Source organism: Colius striatus, chromosome 4 (assembly GCF_028858725.1).
Source record: "Colius striatus isolate bColStr4 chromosome 4, bColStr4.1.hap1, whole genome shotgun sequence".
Lineage (NCBI taxonomy): Eukaryota > Metazoa > Chordata > Aves > Coliiformes > Coliidae > Colius > Colius striatus.
The window spans coordinates 65,923,688-65,945,297 of NC_084762.1; the positions used below are offsets into that span (position 1 = coordinate 65,923,688).

The window sequence follows — 21,610 nt, forward strand, 5'->3', positions numbered from 1 at the left end:
AGTGGACATGCATGCTGACTCCTAACCTATTGTACTCCCACATCAACGCCAAACACATCACATTGATCTGCGGTTGAGTTTTCTTGGGGTTTTTTTGGTTTTGTTTTGTTTTTTTTTTTTTTTTTTTTTTTGGTGTGGTTTCCAAAATTGCAGCTGTGTTTTTCTTTTCCGATTTACAAAAGATTTTGCAGAGTTGAGAATCGGATAGGTTCGGCCCATCGATCTGAGGGTTGTTTGCCTAGGCATACAGTTTCAGTGTGTGGCTAGCAAGTAAGGCACTAAGCATCAATTTTTTTGTGCTCAGCTGCTTCATATGACAGAGGATATTTCATTCTGCTGTCAGAATGTTATTAATAAAACATGGGGTGCGAAGAGGGCCACTATTTCCCCTTTCAATCACTATAGCATTTACAATGAAAATTTTATGCAGTGTGTAATTTTCAGTTAATGCTTGACACTTAAAATGTCGGTAGCTGCATTTTGTATGGTTCCTGAAGGGTTAATTGTATCATGTTCCCTGCATAAAAGCTCTGCTTATCCAAAGTGAATAGAAAAGTGTATGCAAATGTGTGTCTGTGACCTTTTGCCTTTCCAGGGTTAATTTATATGGTCATTAAAGATTTTATGAAATTGAGCAGCCTGGTGCTTCGAATCCCATTTTACCTTCACCTCCCCTAATTTATATAATTCCTACCTGAACCGGGAAATATGATTTTTCTTTTTTTTTTTTTTCATGGGCTGCAATGAAAACAGCATGCTGTGCTGTGGGGACTTGCAAGTCTGGTTATCTGGCATTACTCAGATTGCTAAAAATTCATTAAAATGTGACATCAGCACAGTGAGAGACAAATGATCACAGGATGAAAAGGAACAGTGGGCCTTTCACGGATTAGTGCTGCACAGCCCCAGCATAGAAGCTAACTGCATAAACAGATTAATCCACCAGTAGCAGCATAGCTAAGATTTACCGAATAATTAAACGGGCTTGAGTTACTGTGAAGATTTCCATGTAATCTAGCTGGTGTGAGAAAACGTAAGTGAGGTGAGGTGTGGGTAACGCTGCTTCATCAGAAGTCATATACCAAGTTGCATCATTTATCCTGAATGGCTCCCCCTGGAGACAAAATTTGAGACTTCTTCCCCAAAGCCAGAGGTTTATATTTAATACAGTACCTAATACCTAATACTTACTTACTCCAATTAGCAGGATACTGCTGCACTAATAGGATTTATGTTTGAATTCCACCCTCACCCCCACCCCTTTGGTTTTTTTGTTTTGTTTTAGTTTGGGTTATTTTGTTGTTGGCTCCAAGATATGTTTTTATGGGTGCTTGCTTGTGTTCCAGCCTGTGTGTGTTGGAGGGGTGGGAGGATGGGGATAAGGGGGAGTATGTATACACATATGCATTTATTTTAGTACAAAACACTTCCATCCAAAGAATATGAAATGACAGGCTTTAAATTTCTCACACTAGTAGAAAGTGAGTAGTCCAATAAAGACACAGTCAGAATTTCTGGATAGATTTTGAAATATTGCAAATTATTCGTAATTAATGTCTAACCTCTTTGAAGTGCTGTTCTTTCCCTTGTCTTCCCTCCACCCCTCCTTCCCTGTGTTTTGTGACACTCTGTTAGTGCTGTTCTTATTACAGGACATATTTTTTTAACTGCTGTTAAGTGGTTACTAAGTTTCTTTTCTAAGATCTTTTTTGTGCTTATCCACAGAAGAACAAGGTGAAGACACAGAAGGGTCTGCTAAAAGTGCATCAGTGGCTGTGGCTGATGATAAAGACTCAAGTGAGAGGGACACTAGTGAAGGCAAAAAATCTGGTAAAGACTCTGGTAAGACACTAGAATTTTGTTTTCCCCCCTTTTTTAACTTATGAAATGCTCTTTCATTTTAAACTGTCTGGACATTCCCACTACTATTCATTGCATGTGTATTTTGCATGTGATTTCTATCAGTAGCCTCCCATTGACCTATTTTTAATCATAACCATCTGACAGGATAGATGCGGATAAGTTGAAGAATATTACAGGACGACCAGTGAGATTATTTTTTAATCAAATCAGTTTGTGTGCTTGTAATTTTTTAAGCGCCTTTCATTAATCTTAGCTGTACTTGTGATTCCTCTGATGGCATATTAATTTTTCATAAGCATAGGATTAGGTACCACTTGAATTTTTTTCTTCAATCAGGTTTTGCCCCCCTTTTAACCCAAAGAATGTGGAGCTTTTTGTTGTTATTATTTTTTGCTCTTGCTGTCTGATCAGTTACTCCCAAGAATCTGGCCTCTTCCTGGGCATTTATTTGAATCATTTTGAAAAAAAACCACAAAATCCAGTGAAAAAGTTTACAGATGATTCAGCCTAAGAAAGAGGAAATATCATTGAAAACGGATTATGGGTTGGGTAATTTTGATCTCCTGGAATAGACAAAGCCCAGTAATGAAAGCTACTGTCTTTGAAAACAAAACCTCTATGTCATGACATTTACTTGTGCACAAACAAACCCAGGGCCAGCATCTGGTGTAGATACCCAAGGCTTTTTCTGTGTTTGATTTGGCAAATATGTGACTTCATCCATGCTTTTTATGTATGAGATGGAAATCTATGGTCACAATGAATATTACATTGGCTACTTTTGCTGCACGCTATACCTAGTTACATTATGTTGGATTCACTGAAGCAGAAGAAGTGCTGAAACAGGTTGAAGCCTATTAGTTTCAGGTAGTCATATATCTTTTCCTTGTATGCCAATGACAGCAGCGTACAAAGGAAGTTGTATTCTCTGTAAAGATATATAGTTTAAGAAAAATACAATTTTATCTGTGTGTTTCTTTAAACCTAAATTCTTCCATATTGTTATTTGCTGTTTAGTTTTTGATTTATTAAAAAAAAAAAAAGTGTCCCTCTCTATACCAAATCAATTCAGAAAAGTATCTGATGGTCAGTACCCATCACAGTTTAGAACCCTGGCTACTCTTCAGTTTCTTTATTTTTTTGAGATTAAGAGACTGAAGAAAGGCCAATGATGACATGGACGATGTTTAGCTAGAAACTGTGTTGTGGTTTAAAATATACATCCACATTGGCTGTCTCTCTGACTTGGTAAAAACTGTGTGCAGTGCAACAATGCCATGCTCTCAGGCTGACAGAGGTACTCCTCTTCAGTCTCATCAGGGTCTATCCTGGCTGCTCACCAGGAGAGGGGCTGCAGCCACCTGCAGTTTGCTTATCCTACCATAAGCTCTGTTCAGGAGACACTGAATGGCTTCAGGGAGTTTATCTGCCCTCTCTCTTTCTTAGTCAAGTCCATTTATAGCTGTTCAAGAATGAATATGGCATTAAAACTTCAGGGAAAAAAAAAGATGGAATCTAGAAAAAAAATACTGAAGGGGAATTCTCAAAATTCCACCAGGATTAGCGGCTCATAAGGGCCAAGTTTAATTAGGACAAACCTATATCCAGATGCCTACTGGGTGTACTACAAAAACCAGGATAATTGCTGTACATTCCCGTGCCAGCAATTACACAAATAACTTTGCAGTAAGATTCATATAAAAACAAGGGATGAAATACATGATTGCCTTTGTCTTTTGCAGAAAATAGTTTTTACTGTAAAATCCTAAATATTTTAGAAACTTTTATTTTCTTAATCTAAATTAATTCTGCATACGTTCAGATCATCATCTGAATTTTCACTCAGTTGACAAGTATTTTGAATAACTGCATAACTGCTTGTGTATAATTGAATGTTAATTTGGACTTTCTCATGAATTGAGTGTTGCAAGTCTTGCTAAAGAAATCTGAAGAAAACCAATAAATTAATCATAATACCAACAAGTTAGACAGGAAAGTGATGTGACACTTCTTTAGCATAGAATCTATTAGACAAGAAAGGATTAACATGTATTTAGTAACAGTATGTTTGTGTAAGCTGTTGTGCTGTATTGCTTACCTTATCTCAAGGAGTGGAGCTTTCAAAATGAGACTTGGCAATATGCAAGTTATATTTGTTGAATATTCATTCAGAATAGAAAAGCCTACTAATGTCTCATTTATATTGTCATTTAAATCTAGTGCCACTTTAGATTAATTATAATCCAAATTACAGCTTTATGCAGTGCAAGAATTAATATGGAATTTATCCAGATTAATACATTTGCATTGAAAATGTAATATGTCTCTGCCATGGCTAAGGGGAGCACTTTTTAATAAGGTAGTAAACATGAGGAAGGATGGAAATTAACCTTCATTATTGCAATGAAAATTATCCTTTCATTCTACACTAATTAGAAAGAATACTCTACCAGTAATTATAATTTTAGAATTATTTTGGGGCTAAATAACATCATCTGATGTGTCAGAAGTCAAATTATGCAATCTTTATCAAATAAATAGATTCATAAATAAGAAAAAATATTTTGATTATGCTTTTCCAAGATTTTTTTCCACTGGTAAATGTATTTTATTAATTTCTCTTGTTAGTCATACAAATATTTTTATTTTTATTTTATTTGGAGATTTCAGAAATGTTATGAAGACAATGACATCTGAATAACAGTGAATTTTGTCATTTTTAAAATGATCTTAGAATCACAGAATCATTGAATGGTAGGGGTTGGAAGGGACTTTTAGAGATCATCTAGTCCAACCCCTCTGAAGAAGCAGGTTCACCTAGATCAGGTCACATAGGAACATGTCCAGGCAGGTCTTGAAGACCTCCAAGGAAGGAGCTTCCACAACCCCTCTGGGCAGCCTGTGCCACTGCTCCCTCACCTGAACAGTGAAATAGTTTTTTCTTATGTTTAAGTGGAACTTTTTGTGTTCCAGCTTCATCCCATTACCCCTTGTCCTGTGCTAGCTACTATAGAAAAAAGGGATGTCCCAGCCTCCTGACACCCACCCTTTAGATATTTGTAAATGTTAATAAGATCTCCCCTCAGTCTCCTCTTCTCCAGACTAAACAGCCCCAGTTCCCACAGCCTTTCCTCATATGAAAGATGTTCCAGTCCCCTGATCATTTTGGTGGCCCTGCGCTGGACTCTCTCCAGAAATTCCCTGTCCCTCCTGAGCTGAGGAGCCCAGAACTGGACACAGGACTCCAGATGAGGCCTCATCAGGGCAGAGTAGAGAGGGAGAAGAACCTCCCTTGACTTACTGGCCACACTTTTCTTCATGCATCCCAGGACGCCATTGGCCTTATACGAGTTAATTCTGTAACTGACGGGCAGTCATTGACTAGTCTATCTCATGACACGTATCCATAACTAAACTTAGTTTTTGAGCTAAATGTATTGAAATTACATCGTTCATCTAAAATAAAGCACTGTGTTTTATTTATAAAATGAATTACAGTTGTGTTTCACAATTAGGGAAAAAACTCCAACAAATAATATGTCTCGAGGATAAAAAATCGATATTTAAAGCATTAATAACAACTGAATTCAGTCTTTTCCTACAACTGCCTAGTAAGAATAGCAGCAGAAGACCTTGCTATGAAAATACTGCCACAAAGCATGCTTAGGACCATAATCTTTTCTCTCCTCTGTCCCTCCTCCCTTCCTATAAGACAGTAACTTTGTTCAGCCTCCCTACAGGAAGCTCCTTAAAACTGTAAATTTCAACACGAAAAGCATAAAGTTGATATAGCAAGATGAGGCACTGAGTTTTAATAGCTGGACCACTGCTTAAGGAGCTGACCTCCTTTGCTTTTGACATATATACTCTGACTTGAGGGGGGTTCAGTCTTCACCACAAGCTGGGTGAGTAGTGTCCTTGTGCTAGAGGGAAGAATCAACCACCCATTTGCTCTTCAAAGCTCACTCTAAGTCACAGGCTTGGTTACTTTACTAGAGGCCAGATGTAACTTCAGTCATTTAAGAAGTAACGGTATTTGGGGTTGAATGAATCCAGAGCCACAACAACATGAAAAACAACAAAGCCTCTGTAAATTTCAACCGTTTATATAAATATTGTAGTAAACATAGTAAAAAGCTGTGCTTTGTTACGCATTTATTGACCCCAGCACAGTGTTTTATAACTCTATGGTTCTATTATATTAACCGCAAAAGAAAATTTAACACCCCCTCAATCCCCTTGTTTTTATAGAAACAAGAACTATGTGTTTCATGATTATTATAGGCCCTTTGAAGTAATTAAGTTATTCCATCCTGTGGTAGAAGATGATGTGTAATATTAACCTTATGTGTGCCCAGGCACATACAGAGTGCACTCCAAGCTAAATTTCACAGGCAGTTACATACCTCTGCTAAAATACAGTTAAATGCATTTTCACAGGTGAATTTTGGAGCAGAATTTGGATCCTAATTTCTGTAACAACCTGTTGGGAACAATCTAGCATGATGAGGGAAAGAACAGGTGGAATTGTTTTACTTTTTAAATATAGCTTCCCGTGTAACAGTGTCTGTTTAAACCAGCTGAGGTTCTGGCCCATTTGTCTTTAAAAAGGGACATTTTAAAAGTGACACATGATAAAGGTAAGAAGCAGTAGTCAACTGTGAGATGTTTTTGACAGCTGGAAATGAAGAGAGGTTAATAATTTGAACCTATCCTTCTAAAAACTGAAAAGCAACCTTTTTCTGTTGATATAATATGTCACTTTTTTACTTCACAAAATTCTCACAGTTAAGACATTTAAATATTAATGGTATATTGGGAAGTAAATAGAGATAAATCAGCAAGTACTTTATTGTCATAAACCAGCTGAGTAATAAAATGGTGCCTTATATGAGTGCATCATGCAGATTTTTGCCTTTAAGCATTGCAAGCCCTTCAAGTCATTGGCACAGCCCTGACTGAGCAGTCTGAGTGAAGCCTCCAGGATCAGTTCCTCAGTGTAAAAATTCAGTGGGGCTCCAGAAAGCAGCTTGTTAAGGTATTAAACCAATGTTGACAAATTGATCATTAAAAATAGGGAAATATGGCAGGAATAAACTTTCAATTGAGTAAGAATATGCAAAAATTACTGGTCTGAATTACACCTAAAGAAATAATTATCAACTTAGAAATGACAAACAAAGTGTGGGGAAATCAGCATTAAAGCTGACTTCTCTGTAATGATGCTCTTGTAATATCCAATATTGCACAAAGTCTATATTAAGGTAATAATAATAATAATAATAATAATAATAATAATAATAATAATAATAATAAGTTCTTAGGATTGTCTACAGAAAAATAAGGGGTTTTTTTTGTTCATGTTTACTTTGCTGTCAAAACACCTATGACCTTATTTTAAAATTAATCTTAGCTTATTGTGAAATGAGGTGCAATTTGTTCATCTATATGAACCTTATGTGGATTGAAAAAAATCAAGATAAATCTTCATGCACAGCATACAATCAGATTACCCCTGGACTATATATTTACGTTGGGTCTGATAGCAATCAATGATTTAGCTTCATTGCATTTCAAGATGTATTTGCACCCAGTGTCCAGTGATAGTGTCCTCACCCTGGAAATAATTTAGTTGCAAATTGACTGGAAGATGGTGAAAATTGAAAGTTAAAATTAGAAATACTCATAATAAACAGCAGAAAAAAGGTCAGATGATGCCGCACTATGATGAGATTGGAATGGTTGGTAAATGAGGTTTTGTGTTTGTCATGAGATGTATGTGACATGCCTACCCAATGCTCTTGTAATATCCAGCCTAGCAGAAGAGATTATCTGGCAAATTGACGCTGGAAAGAATTTTCTGATGGACTGGGAAATTAGAATTGCACTCTTTTCTTTGATATGTGCAAGATTGGGCCGCAATACACAGCTAGTTCAGGAATAATATTAAATATAGTATTTAATACTTAATAGTAGAACTATCTATAGAAAACAATTATATTCTGGGTTTGATCACAAATGCCAGACTATAAAAATTCATAGTGTAAACATTTAAAGCAATCCCAAATGACTGAACTTTGTATATAATTAATAATAAGTTAGTTCTGAAATCTTATTCTCCACAGTATTCATTTTAAAGCCTCACTATATTTAGCTTCTGAATTGTAACTGAGCAGGAGTTATCAAAACAGCAAAATAATCATGTTACTCAGACAGTTTAGAAAAGAGAGAGGGTAATTAAACAGCAGAAAATTAATTATTTTTTAAAACAGGATTTTTAAGCCAAAGTTGGCTTGTTTTAATGTAATACACAAATTCATACTGAGCTGCAACACTAAAGCCATTATTGATTAATCTTTAAAGGCAACCTAAGGTTATCTAAACAGTAGAGTACATTTTAAAATGTATTTATAGAGCTTCCATCAAAGATAAAAGTGTATTTTCCCATTTGTGCTTACCAGAGTTCTTTTATTCAAGTATATTTTTTCTCATAACTTCAAAAAAAGGACCCTGGAAGACAATGCAGACCTTTGGAGTCACAGGCTCTTTGTAAAGCAGGATGCTTGAAAGTTTAAAACTTGTTCTTAAAAATTATGTTTTTGAAACAGGAATAGTCACACCAGAGAAGGAACCAAAAGTGAACACTGTGGTAGGGGCACAACAGCTTCTTCTGGCAAAAGAAGAGGATGGTGCAGCTAAAAAATCAAAGCCTCCAGAGGACAATAAATTTTGTCATGAGCAGGTAAGAGAAAATGTAACAGTTTAATTGCATTCTAGAACTCTTTCAAATAACTCAAGAATGAAACAGAGATGATAGGCTGTTAAAGTAGCTATATCAACCAGTTATAAAAAACATACTGACTAATAACCTGCATCTTAATTTGATTTTTTCAGTTCTATCAATGTCCTTACTGTAACTACAATAGTAGAGACCCAAATCGTATCCAGATGCATGTCCTGTCCCAGCATTCAATGCAACCCGTTATCTGCTGCCCCCTCTGCCAGGATGTCCTCAGCAACAAAATGCATCTCCAGCTTCATTTGACCCATTTGCACAGTGTGTCCCCTGACTGTGTGGAGAAACTGCTCATGACAGTAAGTGTTCTTCATACTGATTCATATGCTACAGAAATGTACTCGGGCATCTGGTCAATGGATTCATTGTGATGTAGTATTCAGGTAGCCTCAGGTTGGGAGCGGGTCAGGATTCTTAGATTCTGCTCACCCAGTGACTGATGTCCCTTGGGAAAATAACTGAAGGTGAATTTCAAAGATATTGAAAACCTGCAGTTCCTCATTGATGTCAACTTTGGAAAAATCAAGCCTGTCCATATCTCTAAACACACATATGTTAATTGGGTCTAATAGTATCCAGGTATAGTGATTTCTGTTTGCGAAATAATAGGAATTCCCTGTAAAATGTAGTTCCCAATTGTAGAAGGATTGTTGTGTATAGCTGGGCTGTACTTGCTTTATACTACATGAAATTCACTGTAAAATTTCAATAGTGATGTTAATTTGAGAAAACAATAATCTTACTGTAAAGAATGTTCTTTTTCTCACTTTCTGCCTCTTCATAAAAGACCCTTTAAGGGTTTTTTCGTGAATAAAATTTGAGTATGAACCATAATGGTAAGTCCAAGAATATGTAGCTATTGAATTAGGTTAGTTCTTCAGGATATGGAATATCTGATTTCAAGTACCTACACTGGATTGGGTAAGGACTTGAACTATCTTCACCATGATTGGAATGAATGCTATAGCCAGCAAACTCCATTTGGAGAATGAATCCCATTCCAGTCTTACCAGAAGAATCCTATTATCCTTTGCAAAATTGTACAAACTGTGTCAAAATAATAAATTTCTGTGAAAATAATGACTCAGCATCATTCAAAACAATGGCAGGAAAGACACAATCAGATCTAGAACAAATTTGTTATTACAGTATAGATTCGGTTAGAAAACAGACTTCCTCAGGCACCCTGATTCTGGTTGCCTTGCCTTTTTAGAAGGAAATGCACTTGGAAATCTCAGGGGTACACCTCCTTAAAGGTTTATTTCTGTTTCTGTAGATGACTCCTTCATTTATATGGTTGTGGTTGTAGGCCTACCACTTCATTCCCAAGTAAAGTGGCAATAAAAAATAAGAACTGAAAAAGCTCTTGACTGAAGATCTAAGGTTCCTTGTGCCTAATGATGATGAGCAAATGCAAAATTGGGGATTCTTCCTTTTTTTTTTTTTTTCCTTAGTTTTCTGCTACCTATAGCTCTGCCAGACCATGTAATTTTTGTCTACCACAAGGAAAATACAGTAGAAACTTAACTTTCCCAGACCCTTTTAGGAAACCAGAAAACTGATGAACCCTTCCCTGCCTTTTGAGCAGTATTAGCTTTCTTCTTAAGTTTGCCATGATTCTCTCTCTGATAGTAAAGTGACAACTTTGAAATTTCTCCTCTCCAGGTGCTGGGAAGTTGTCTCACTGTTTGTGAAAGGAAAAAAAGTTTGTTTTACACAGAAGGAGACTGAAAAACATCTAAATTATTCTAATTGCTAACACTAATATGGTCTATCCATATCTGAACTCTCTCATAATAAAATAAGTACCATTTATAGCAAATTTTTCTTCTCTGGGAAATTTACAGTTATCTAACAATTTTTTTAAGTCCTTCTATCCCAAATAAGCTGAAAGTCACTAGTTCACTGAGAGGGTGCTATTAATGCCATGTTTAAATTAGAAATATACTAAGCCCAGGGTTTCTAAAAGTATATCTAGAATATTTTTTCCAATAGGTAATTGATATACATACATATACACATATATAATTCTTATGTATCCTAATAAAGGTTTAAAATAATTTGTTAAACTGTTGAAGAGGAACAAAAGGTCCTACTTATACCTAGTAATGTATATAGTTTCCATTGTTACAGTCACTTACCACTTAAAAATATCTCCTAGAGATATTCCTGTTACCTCTACATGAATTAGGGAAGTACTATCCTAATGTTGGAGATGAGGACTTGCGTCACAGTCTGCACTGATGTAGCCAAAATCATTTAGACAGAATGTGATAGTACATGAATTTGAACCCAATCCTGCTAATTCTTAGTATGAACCTCTGGACAATCCTTTATTTCAGATATGAGTATATTTTAAAGATCTAAGCAAAAGAAAAACATGTGTTAAGCTAATATTCACATTAGCTTGACTAAGCTAAGTACTATTACACACCCATAAGACTGCATATTTCAAAGGTTTTTGTCTATAGCTGAATGCAAAATACAACAGGTGAAGCAGTCTGAAGAAGATACATAAGCTATTGAAGACAAGAAAGATAAAAATATTATTTTAAATGTAAATAAATTGTTATTTCTGTGTGGAAATAAGCTTATAATTTTCTTTGAAAGATCATGGAAGGTCCAATATTTGTTTAAAATACAATCAAAGTGAAGAAAAATGGGAATGCCCACAGTCAAAACTAACTGGTGACCATTTCTCAACATGATCTCTGACTTTGGATGATATCTGAGGAGAAACCCCCGATAGATCTGACCAGCCAGACATACCCAACAAAACCTTCTTTGTGGGGACACTGAGACCAATGAAATAGATGGTTCTCTAGCATCACCTGAGTTGATTCTCCACCAAGGGACAACCCAATACTTGGACTAGTGGTCTGTCAGAAACCATTCTCAAGAGCTGAATCAAGATCTTGGCTTAGTACTGGAAGTCTTCGATCCAGATATTTTTAATTATAATTTTGTACTGTTGTAAAGTATCAAATTATATAACTTTTTCTGTAATAATCCTGTGTTCTTGGTTTCAAAGGTTCCTGTACCAGATGTCATGATGCCCAATAGTATGCTATTGCCAGCAGCTGCTTCAGAAAAATCTGAACGTGACACACCTGCAACCATTACAGCTGAGGGATCTGGGAAATATCCAGGTATGCAAGAAAAAGCTCAGACATGTGAAAGCTAGGTATGATCAATTTATTAGAAAAGAACCATTTGTTTCTTTCTTAGTAAAATGAATCCTTTTTGACTTGCATATAGCCACAGAGGTAAAAAAGAGAAAAATAACAAGGGGCTCAAATTTGTCTGACTGCACCCATGCAGAGCTACTGGGATGCACGTGTGTGCCAGACTGGTAAAGGTAAAATTAAACATTAGTGCCTAGCCACTTTAAAGGTAAGAGCCTCCTTGTTTAACCAACAAATGAGACCCAGTCCTATAAGACAGTGGCACTTTCCCCAATACAGATGGAGAATGTTAGGCAAGTGATTCGGCCTGCATTTCTGATAGTACATTTGTTATCCTGGACACTTACTGCATTCTGTGCTGAGATGTTGCTTTGCTACCTCTCACAGCATGCTCTTCCCTCTCTCCTCTAACAACTTTCCTCCTCCTTTCTGATCACTTGTCCTACATATTGTCCCCATTTCTACTCTCTCCCTCTTTCCTACTGTTTGTTTCCTTTTCTTGTTTGATGTTCCCATTGTATCTATAAACTCCTACCTTATGACAAAGAGAAGAGTTATGCCACTCATGGGCCAACTGCCACGGTATGATCACTGTGTTTGGATTTTATTACTGTTTCTTTAACCTCCTATTGGTTCTGTCTGCTTTATTCTCTGGGTTAAGGATGGGTTGCTGTATTTTGCTAAGACAAGGTGTGGCATATCAGATGCTTCTCTCGAATTCTGAAGAAAAAAATACTATGTGCTATTCTCTTCTACTCATATAAAAGACACTTCACTTTCTTTAACTAGGTGAAAGTCCTATGGATGAGAAGAGTACTCCTGGGATCGATGAATCAAAAACTGGAATGGAAATTAAGACCGAGGAACAGAAGCCACCAAAGGAATCTGCTGAAACACCAGATTGGAATAAAAACAGCAGTAAAGATGTGAAGACCGCTGACTCAATGGCAGATCAGCTAAATGAACCACAGAAGAAGCAACAGCTCTCTGTTTCTGACCGCCACGTCTACAAGTACCGTTGTAACCATTGTAGTTTGGCTTTTAAGACTATGCAGAAGCTTCAGATACATTCCCAGTATCATGCTATTCGGGCAGCTACCATGTGTAGCCTTTGCCAACGTAGCTTCCGTACATTCCAGGCTTTAAAAAAACACTTGGAAGCAGGCCACCCTGAGCTCAATGAAGCTGAACTTCAGCAGCTATGTGCATCTTTACCTGTCAACGGTGAACTCTGGGCAGAAAATGAAAGTATGGCACAAGATGATCATGCACTAGAACAGGAAATAGAAAGAGATTATGAGATGGACCAGGAAGGCAAAGCAAGCCCTGTAGGGAGCGATAGTAGCTCTATTCCAGATGATATGGGCTCAGAACCAAAGCGGACCTTACCTTTTAGAAAAGGGCCAAATTTTACTATGGAAAAATTTCTAGATCCATCTCGCCCGTATAAGTGTACAGTGTGTAAAGAGTCTTTCACCCAAAAGAACATCCTCTTGGTCCACTACAACTCAGTGTCCCATCTACATAAACTCAAAAAGGTTTTACAGGAAGCATCAAGTCCTGTCCCCCAAGAAACCAACAGCAGCACTGACAACAAACCCTACAAATGCAGCATTTGTAATGTTGCGTATAGCCAAAGTTCTACATTGGAAATCCATATGAGATCTGTGCTTCATCAGACAAAGGCAAGGGCTGCAAAATTAGAACCAAGTGGTAATATAAGTAGCGGAAATAGTGTAGCAGGAAATGTTAATAGCCCCAGCCAAGGAATGCTAGAAGCTATGAGCTTACCAGCAGTTAATAGCAAAGAAACACATTTAGATGCCAAAGAATTAAATAAAAAGCAAGCTTCTGAATTAATTTCTGCTCAGCCTACACATCACCCACCCCAGTCACCAGCACAACTTCAAATGCAACTACAGCATGAACTACAACAACAAGCTGCGTTCTTTCAACCACAGTTTCTAAACCCAGCTTTTTTGCCTCACTTTCCAATGACACCAGAAGCACTGCTGCAATTCCAACAGCCTCAGTTCCTTTTCCCATTCTATATACCTGGGACAGAATTTAGCTTAAGCCCAGATCTGGGTCTGCCTGGTTCTGCCACATTCGGTATGCCTGGAATGACTGGTATGACAGGATCACTGCTTGAAGATTTGAAACAGCAGATACAAACTCAGCACCATGTTGGCCAAACGCAGCTACAGATACTGCAGCAACAAGCACAACAGTATCAGTCCACCCAACCCCAACTTCAGTCCCAGAAACAGCAGCAGCAAAGTGGCAAGCTGATGAAAGCAGAGCAAAATACCTTAGTAAGTACAGAATGCCAGCTGATAAAGGATATGCCATCGTATAAGGAGTCAGAAGAAATTTCTGAGAAACAAGAGAAGCCAAAGCAAGAATTTACTAATGACAATGAAGGACTAAAAGAAAACAAAGATATGAAGAAGACAAAATCCTCAGAACCAGCCATCCCACCACCCAGAATAGCTTCTGGAGCAAGGGGGAATGCAGCAAAGGCTTTGTTGGAGAACTTTGGATTTGAGTTAGTTATCCAATACAATGAGAACAGACAAAAAGTGCAGAAAAAAGGCAAGACTGGTGAAGGTGAAAATACAGACAAACTGGAATGTGGAACCTGCAGTAAGCTTTTTTCCAACATTCTTATTCTGAAGAGTCATCAAGAACATGTGCATGGACAGTTTTTTCCATATGGAGCATTGGAAAAGTTTGCCCGACAGTACAGGGAGGCATATGACAAGCTTTATCCCATTTCTCCATCTTCTCCAGAGACACCACCACCTCCACCACCACCTCCTCCACCACCACCACCTCCTCCTCCTCCAACTCCCTCTCAGCCTTCTTCGGCTGGAACTGGAAAAATTCAAAACACAACTCCCACTCCTTTGCAAGCTCCACCACCCACACCACCACCGCCACCTCCTCCACCACCACCACCTCCTCCTCCTCCACCACCACCATCAGCCCCACCTCAAGTCCAGCTTCCTGTTTCACTCGATCTCCCTCTTTTCCCTCCAATTATGATGCAGCCAGTGCAGCACCCTGCATTGCCTCCTCAACTTGCCCTCCAGTTGCCACCAATGGATACTTTATCTGCAGATCTCACCCAGCTTTGTCAGCAGCAGCTGGGATTAGATCCCAATTTCCTGAGGCACTCTCAGTTCAAGCGTCCACGTACAAGAATCACAGATGACCAGTTAAAAATCTTGCGGGCTTATTTTGACATTAACAATTCTCCGAGTGAAGAGCAGATACAAGAAATGGCTGAGAAATCTGGTCTCTCACAGAAAGTTATTAAACACTGGTTTCGTAATACGCTATTTAAAGAACGACAGAGGAATAAAGATTCTCCATATAACTTCAGCAACCCTCCTATAACAGTATTGGAAGATATCAGAATAGATCCTCAGCCTTCAGCTGTAGAACCTTACAAGTCTGATGCATCTTTCAGCAAGAGATCATCTAGGACGCGGTTTACTGACTACCAGCTTCGTGTCCTTCAAGACTTCTTTGACACAAATGCTTATCCAAAGGATGATGAAATTGAACAGCTTTCAACAGTACTTAACCTACCTACTCGAGTTATTGTCGTATGGTTCCAAAATGCACGACAAAAAGCTCGAAAAAGTTATGAAAATCAAGCTGAAACTAAAGACAATGAGAAAAGGGAACTGACGAATGAGCGTTACATTCGAACTAGTAACATGCAGTATCAGTGCAAAAAATGTAGTGTGGTTTTTCCCAGGATCTTTGATTTGATTACACATCAGAAAAAGCAGTGTTACAAAGATGAAGATGATGATGCTCAAGATGAAAGCCAAACTGAAGATTCTTTGGATGCCTCAGATCAAACAGTGTACAAGAACTGCACGGTTTCTGGCCAAAACGACTCATCAAAAATCTTGGCAGTCACAGCAGCAAGCTCTGGCTCTGGTTCTAGTACTCCTTTGATTCCATCACCCAAACCAGAACCTGAGAAGGCTTCTCCTAAACCAGAGACCACAGAAAAACCCAAACAAAATGAAGCCATCTCTAAGCAAACCGATACAACTTCCCAAAGTGTCAAACCAGTACAGACTACTCCAGTAACTGCTTCTGACCCTCAGCCACCAGCTTCTCAACCACAGCAACAAAAACAATCACAGTTAGTAGGGCGACCTCCTTCTGCATCACAAACCACACCTGTTCCTTCCAATCCTTTACCAATTTCAATGACTTCTCTACAGAACAGTCTACCTCCTCAGTTATTACAGTACCAATGCGATCAGTGTACAGTTGCCTTTCCAACTCTAGAACTTTGGCAAGAGCACCAGCACATGCATTTCCTAGCAGCCCAAAACCAATTTCTTCACTCACAATTTTTAGAAAGACCAATGGATATGCCCTATATGATATTTGACCCCAACAACCCTTTGATGACTGGACAGTTACTTAATAGTTCTCTTGCTCAGATGCCACCACAAAGTGGCTCTTCACACACGGCACACCCTGCTACAGTTTCTAGTTCACTGAAAAGAAAACTAGATGATAAAGAAGACAATAACTGTAGTGAGAAAGAGGGAGGAAACAGTGGAGAAGATCAACATCGTGATAAGCGTTTAAGAACCACAATTACTCCAGAGCAGCTGGAAATACTCTATGAAAAGTACCTACTGGATTCCAACCCCACCAGAAAGATGCTAGATCACATTGCACGTGAAGTGGGACTGAAAAAGAGAGTCGTACAAGTCTGGTTTCAGAACACGAGAGCCCGAGAAAGAAAGGGACAGTTCCGTGCGGTTGGTCCAGCCCAGTCCCATAAAAGGTGTCCTTTTTGTCGAGCTCTCTTTAAAGCAAAATCAGCTTTAGAAAGTCACATTCGCTCTCGACATTGGAACGAAGGGAAGCAGGCTGGTTATAGTTTGCCACCGAGTCCTTTGATATCAACTGAAGATGGAGGAGAAAGTCCACAGAAGTACATTTTTTTTGATTACCCATCACTATCATTAACAAAAACTGAATTATCAAGTGAAAATGAATTAGCCTCCACTGTGTCAACTCCGGTTAGCAAAACTGCAGAAATGTCACCGAAGAACCTTTTAAGTCCCTCCTCTTTTAAAGCAGAGTCTAGCGAGGATATAGAAAATTTGAATGCTCCTCCTACTGACTCTGGATACGATCAAAACAAGACTGACTTTGATGAGACTTCATCAATTAATACAGCAATTAGCGATGCCACAACAGGGGATGAGGGGAACAATGAAATGGAAAGCACAACCGGCAGTTCAGGGGATGCAAAAGCTGCATCACCTCCCAAAGAACCGAAACCACTTGTAAACGACACGCTATCAAAAGCTGCAACTACACCTACAAATGAGAATACTGATGATAAATTTCTCTTTTCACTAACAAGCCCTTCAATACATTTCAGTGAAAAAGATGGTGACCATGATCAAAGTTACTACATTACTGATGACCCTGATGATAATGCTGACCGCAGTGAAACTTCAAGCATAGCTGATCCAAGTTCACCTAACCCATTTGGAGCTAGCAATCCCTTTAAATCCAAAACCAGTGATCGTCCAGGCCACAAACGTTTCCGAACACAGATGAGTAACCTTCAGCTTAAAGTTCTCAAGGCTTGCTTCAGTGACTACCGGACTCCAACAATGCAGGAATGTGAAATGCTAGGGAATGAGATCGGCCTGCCTAAACGTGTGGTCCAAGTCTGGTTTCAGAACGCCCGGGCTAAAGAAAAGAAATTCAAAATTAACATAGGGAAGCCGTTCATGATAAATCAGACTGGACCTGATGGGACAAAGCCAGAATGTTCCCTATGTGGCGTGAAATATTCTGCACGTTTGTCCATAAGAGATCATATATTTTCCAAACAGCATATTACAAAAGTGAGAGAAACTGTGGGAAGTCAACTGGATCGGGAGAAAGATTATTTAGCTCCTACAACGGTTAGACAGCTGATGGCACAGCAAGAACTGGATCGCATAAAGAAGGCTAGTGATGTACTAGGATTAACAGTACAGCAGCCAGGCATGATGGACAGCAGTTCCCTTCATGGTATCAGTTTGCCAGCAGCTTATCCAGGACTCCCTGGCCTTCCTCCCGTTCTTCTGCCTGGAATGAATGGTCCATCCTCCTTACCTGGATTTCCACAAAGTTCAAATAGTAAGTCTATATGGGGATGATTTTCTCATTTTATTCATTTGATCATCTTGCATAATCACCATCACAGTATAGTATGCATTTATGTCATGCTTGTAAGACAAATGTGAGTAGCTAAGAAGCACTTCTCTTAAGTGTAGCCTGTGCGATTCTCGATTGTTACTGAAGTCTGGATATCACTGATTTTGCAAAAAAAAAAAAAAAAAAAGGGGGGGGGATAAAACCCTAATTAAAATGTAATTTACAGAAATGTTTTTAGTCCATATTAGACTTCTGTAACAAAACCAATATAACAATAGCATTGTTTTGCTTTTTTTGGTTTTTTTGAATGCTACTCCTTTAGGCAAAACTTGGGTTAGAATTTTGTATGTAAATTTTTTCTATGCAGACATTTGAAGTAGCATCTGCTGAAGCACAAAAAGTAATTCCCACTTCATCAGTCCATCAGGCATTTGCTCCACCTCTTAGACCAGTCCAACTTGTTGTTTAATTGAGAATAAACTGCTGCCTTCAAATAAAATGCTGCCTAAGACCCTCCATTGCATTTCTGCATAACTGCCTGCTAAAATGAGGAGATTTTTATCGAAGGTGGTTTGACATGGCAGTTTCATTGTGATCTGAATTCCAGGAGCTGCTGAATATCTCTTACCCCTAATTTTTAAAGTCATTGCAGATGCGTACTGCTTCATTTGGGCTAGCACTTTTAATTGAATGTGTAACTCATTTACTGACTGTTTTGAGTCTGATTTGACTCTGTTTTTTGCTCACACTGGAAAGCATTTTCTCTTTAATAAGTTTCACTAATGCTAGAGAAGCAAGTTTTCTGCAGAATTGTTTTTTTGCCCTCAAAGAATGAACCTAATTCATTTTCTTGTATTAAGCTCCAATTCTGCAGTCAGAGTTCACTGAGAGTGTAGCTTTGTGGATTGAAGCTCTCCTGTTCATCTTCTAACTTTACACATTCATATCAAATATGGGCACAGCAGAGTTAGGGAGCTGATTAAGTTTTCTCACCTCAAGTTATTCAACTTGCTCTTCATCTCTAAACCTTGATTTAGAAAGCAACTCACCTTGGCAAGTAAACTAAGGGCTCAATCACCAGTTTTGTTACCCATACTAAAACTGTAGCAATGTCTTCTCAGCTACCCAGCTCTGCTTTGATTGATGATGATCATGTTATTGTTTCCCTAAGTGGTGGTCAAAGCATCTTGTTTTTCTCTTCATTGGATCAGAATGGCTTTCCTTCCACAATGGAGTTTCTGGCTGAGTGCCCTCTGGCTTTTGTCAAAGAGTTATTGGCACGGAGAGTGCATATAAAGGAAATATAAAGTTGTCGTGTTTCCTTCTTAATGGCATACAGTACCCAGGTCCAGAAAAGGCTGGTTGTTGTTCATTAAAATTATAGATATGGTTTCTCCATATAACTTTTCTAAATAGCTTTGGTTAGGTTTACCTTGGGGTAAAATGAGCTCCAGAAAACTCGGGCTTTGGCTATACTACTAAATGAAATTTACTTGGAATTCTCAAAACCAGGAAGCCCCTGTACAAAATGAGTCTTGGGAATGTTCGTGGACCCATGATAGCCTTTTAGCTGTGCTCAGGGGTTGTTTAGGAGAACATGGATTGGCCAAGGCCAAAACACTGTCAGTGACCATTGTTACTGTTTAACATTACAGATGATTTCATTTCAGTTTTTGAGAAGTGTTCCCTGGTACTGTTTAACTGTTAGTATCAATGCAGCCTCAGAGTCTGTAAATTGTCATTAATAATACAAAATGTATTATTACAGGCCAACTGGTCTGTAATAATTCAATTTTCAAATTTTCTAATTTCCACCAAATATCTCTTCTTTGAGATAAATTTGAATCATTAGTACCATAGTGCCAAATGAGATAGATTTTTACCCCCTTTCATCTTGCATCTTCTTAAGATTAATTAGCCATTGTGGGCAAAGCCCACTGTGTGAATTAGCTAGTAGAATCACGGTGTTAACTTTTAGTTCTGTCGTATGCTAAATAACCCCTATATCATCCTTTTGTTGCCTGGCAAATACTTGCATGCATAAATCTCCATTCCTTAATGATATATAATGAAGCAGTCATAGTGAGTGGAAAAAATAGATTATTTTAATAATTCATTATAGAAAAACAGTAACTTACTCATATGTTCTCCAGTACAGGCTCAACATCACTATTTTCTGCACCTAATTAACTCATTTTGATTTTCTTTTCTACTCTGCTTGGATGAGAGTTCATATTCATATTTGATGCTAAGAATTGTTTAAGAAGTATCTTTTTTAGAAGCAAGTTTCCAAGCAAGCTTTTGTTTGGCCACAGTTCTTCTAGCAGTGTGTATATTCTCATCCAGCAGGATATTTGGTCTGCTTCATTCATTGCATGAAGGGTTTTCTGAAGGCAACTCCCTGATGACCCCCTGTCCTATACTTAATCTGTAATTCTTGTGAATTCCACTGCAATGGTGTCATTTTATCTCTTTCATGTTCTTGCATTCATTATTTTTTATGGGTCTCCGAAAAAGTATAAAACTCACCAAAATTTTGCAAAATCCTATTGTTTTCTAAATATAATATTTGCTTTACAAACGATTAAAATGGAACATTTGAAACTAATGCTAAATCACAAAAGATGGAAATCTTCAAAGTACAGTTCATTTTCTCTTCTTTATGGAGTGCTCAAACTGGACTTTTATTTGCAAAGATTATTAGATTTGTCAAAATAAGAGCCTCCTTTCTGAATGAAAGGATCCGTTAACTTTAAATTCAGTTATTTTGTTCGAAATCAAGTAAGTTTTAATGTCAGAAATATTGTATGGTTCTAGGATGATAATGTTGAAGAATCTGCTCACCTCTAGGACACATTCCTCTAGATATTGTAACTATACCATCTTGTGGGTGTCAGATGTTGAGGAAAGTCTCAAAAATACCTCTATTTTTGTTCAACATAATTCCTAAGATGGATTAGGAATATTATCAGTGGAATTCTAATTCACACAGAATTTTAGTTTCAGCTTATTTTTGTTCTTCAAACTGCTTCTTATTTTCTAGGTGACTGTAGATAGAACAGTTCACCTGCTGTTTTCAGCTGTTCTTGAAATTCCTATTTTCTTCTCTTCTTAGCTTTGTGGTTTTTTCCTATGATCCCTTACAGAAAAGTAGTGCTTCATCTTGCTTCTAGCTATTAATACTGGTTCTACTAACCTTTTAATGTCATCATCATTACCATAGGTTCTTTGCACATCACTTAAGCCTGAGCTGCCTTGAAGATTCACAGCAGCTTTTTTCCAAGAATGCACACATCACTGGGTAATATGTACTTAGTGGTTTTTGAAATCTTATCAAGAGAGAAATTTGATTCAGCAGCAATTACTTTCCGTATTATTAGGGTACTAAATTCTGTTCTCTCTTTGCTGTTGGCCCATTGGTAGCAGTTTAATTTTTATATTTTTAGCCCTCTTATTTCTCCAAGTGAAAGAGAAGTCTCCTCTTTGATAGTCACTTAAAAACGTTAGTAGGATTAAAATCTTTCTTCATGACTAGTGAAGTTTCTATTTTACATTTCTCATA

At 37.9% G+C, this 21,610-nt stretch overlaps 1 protein-coding gene across 3 annotated transcripts in view; it reads left to right on the plus strand.

Moving 5' to 3' along the window:
• The window catches only part of ZFHX4 (zinc finger homeobox 4), a 125,135-nt gene that overhangs the window by 99,678 nt on the left and 3,847 nt on the right, over positions 1–21,610 (plus strand). For 2 of the 3 annotated variants that reach the window (XM_061995347.1, XM_061995349.1), the window contains exons 6-10: positions 1,729–1,842; positions 8,472–8,605; positions 8,758–8,958; positions 11,691–11,808; positions 12,634–18,030. In XM_061995347.1, coding sequence (XP_061851331.1) covers positions 1,729–1,842; positions 8,472–8,605; positions 8,758–8,958; positions 11,691–11,808; positions 12,634–18,030 — 5,964 coding nt within the window. Of the gene's footprint in view, positions 1–1,725; positions 1,843–8,471; positions 8,618–8,757; positions 8,959–11,690; positions 11,809–12,633; positions 18,031–21,610 lie in introns of all 3 variants that reach the window. The other variant, XM_061995348.1, reaches the window with a different exon arrangement.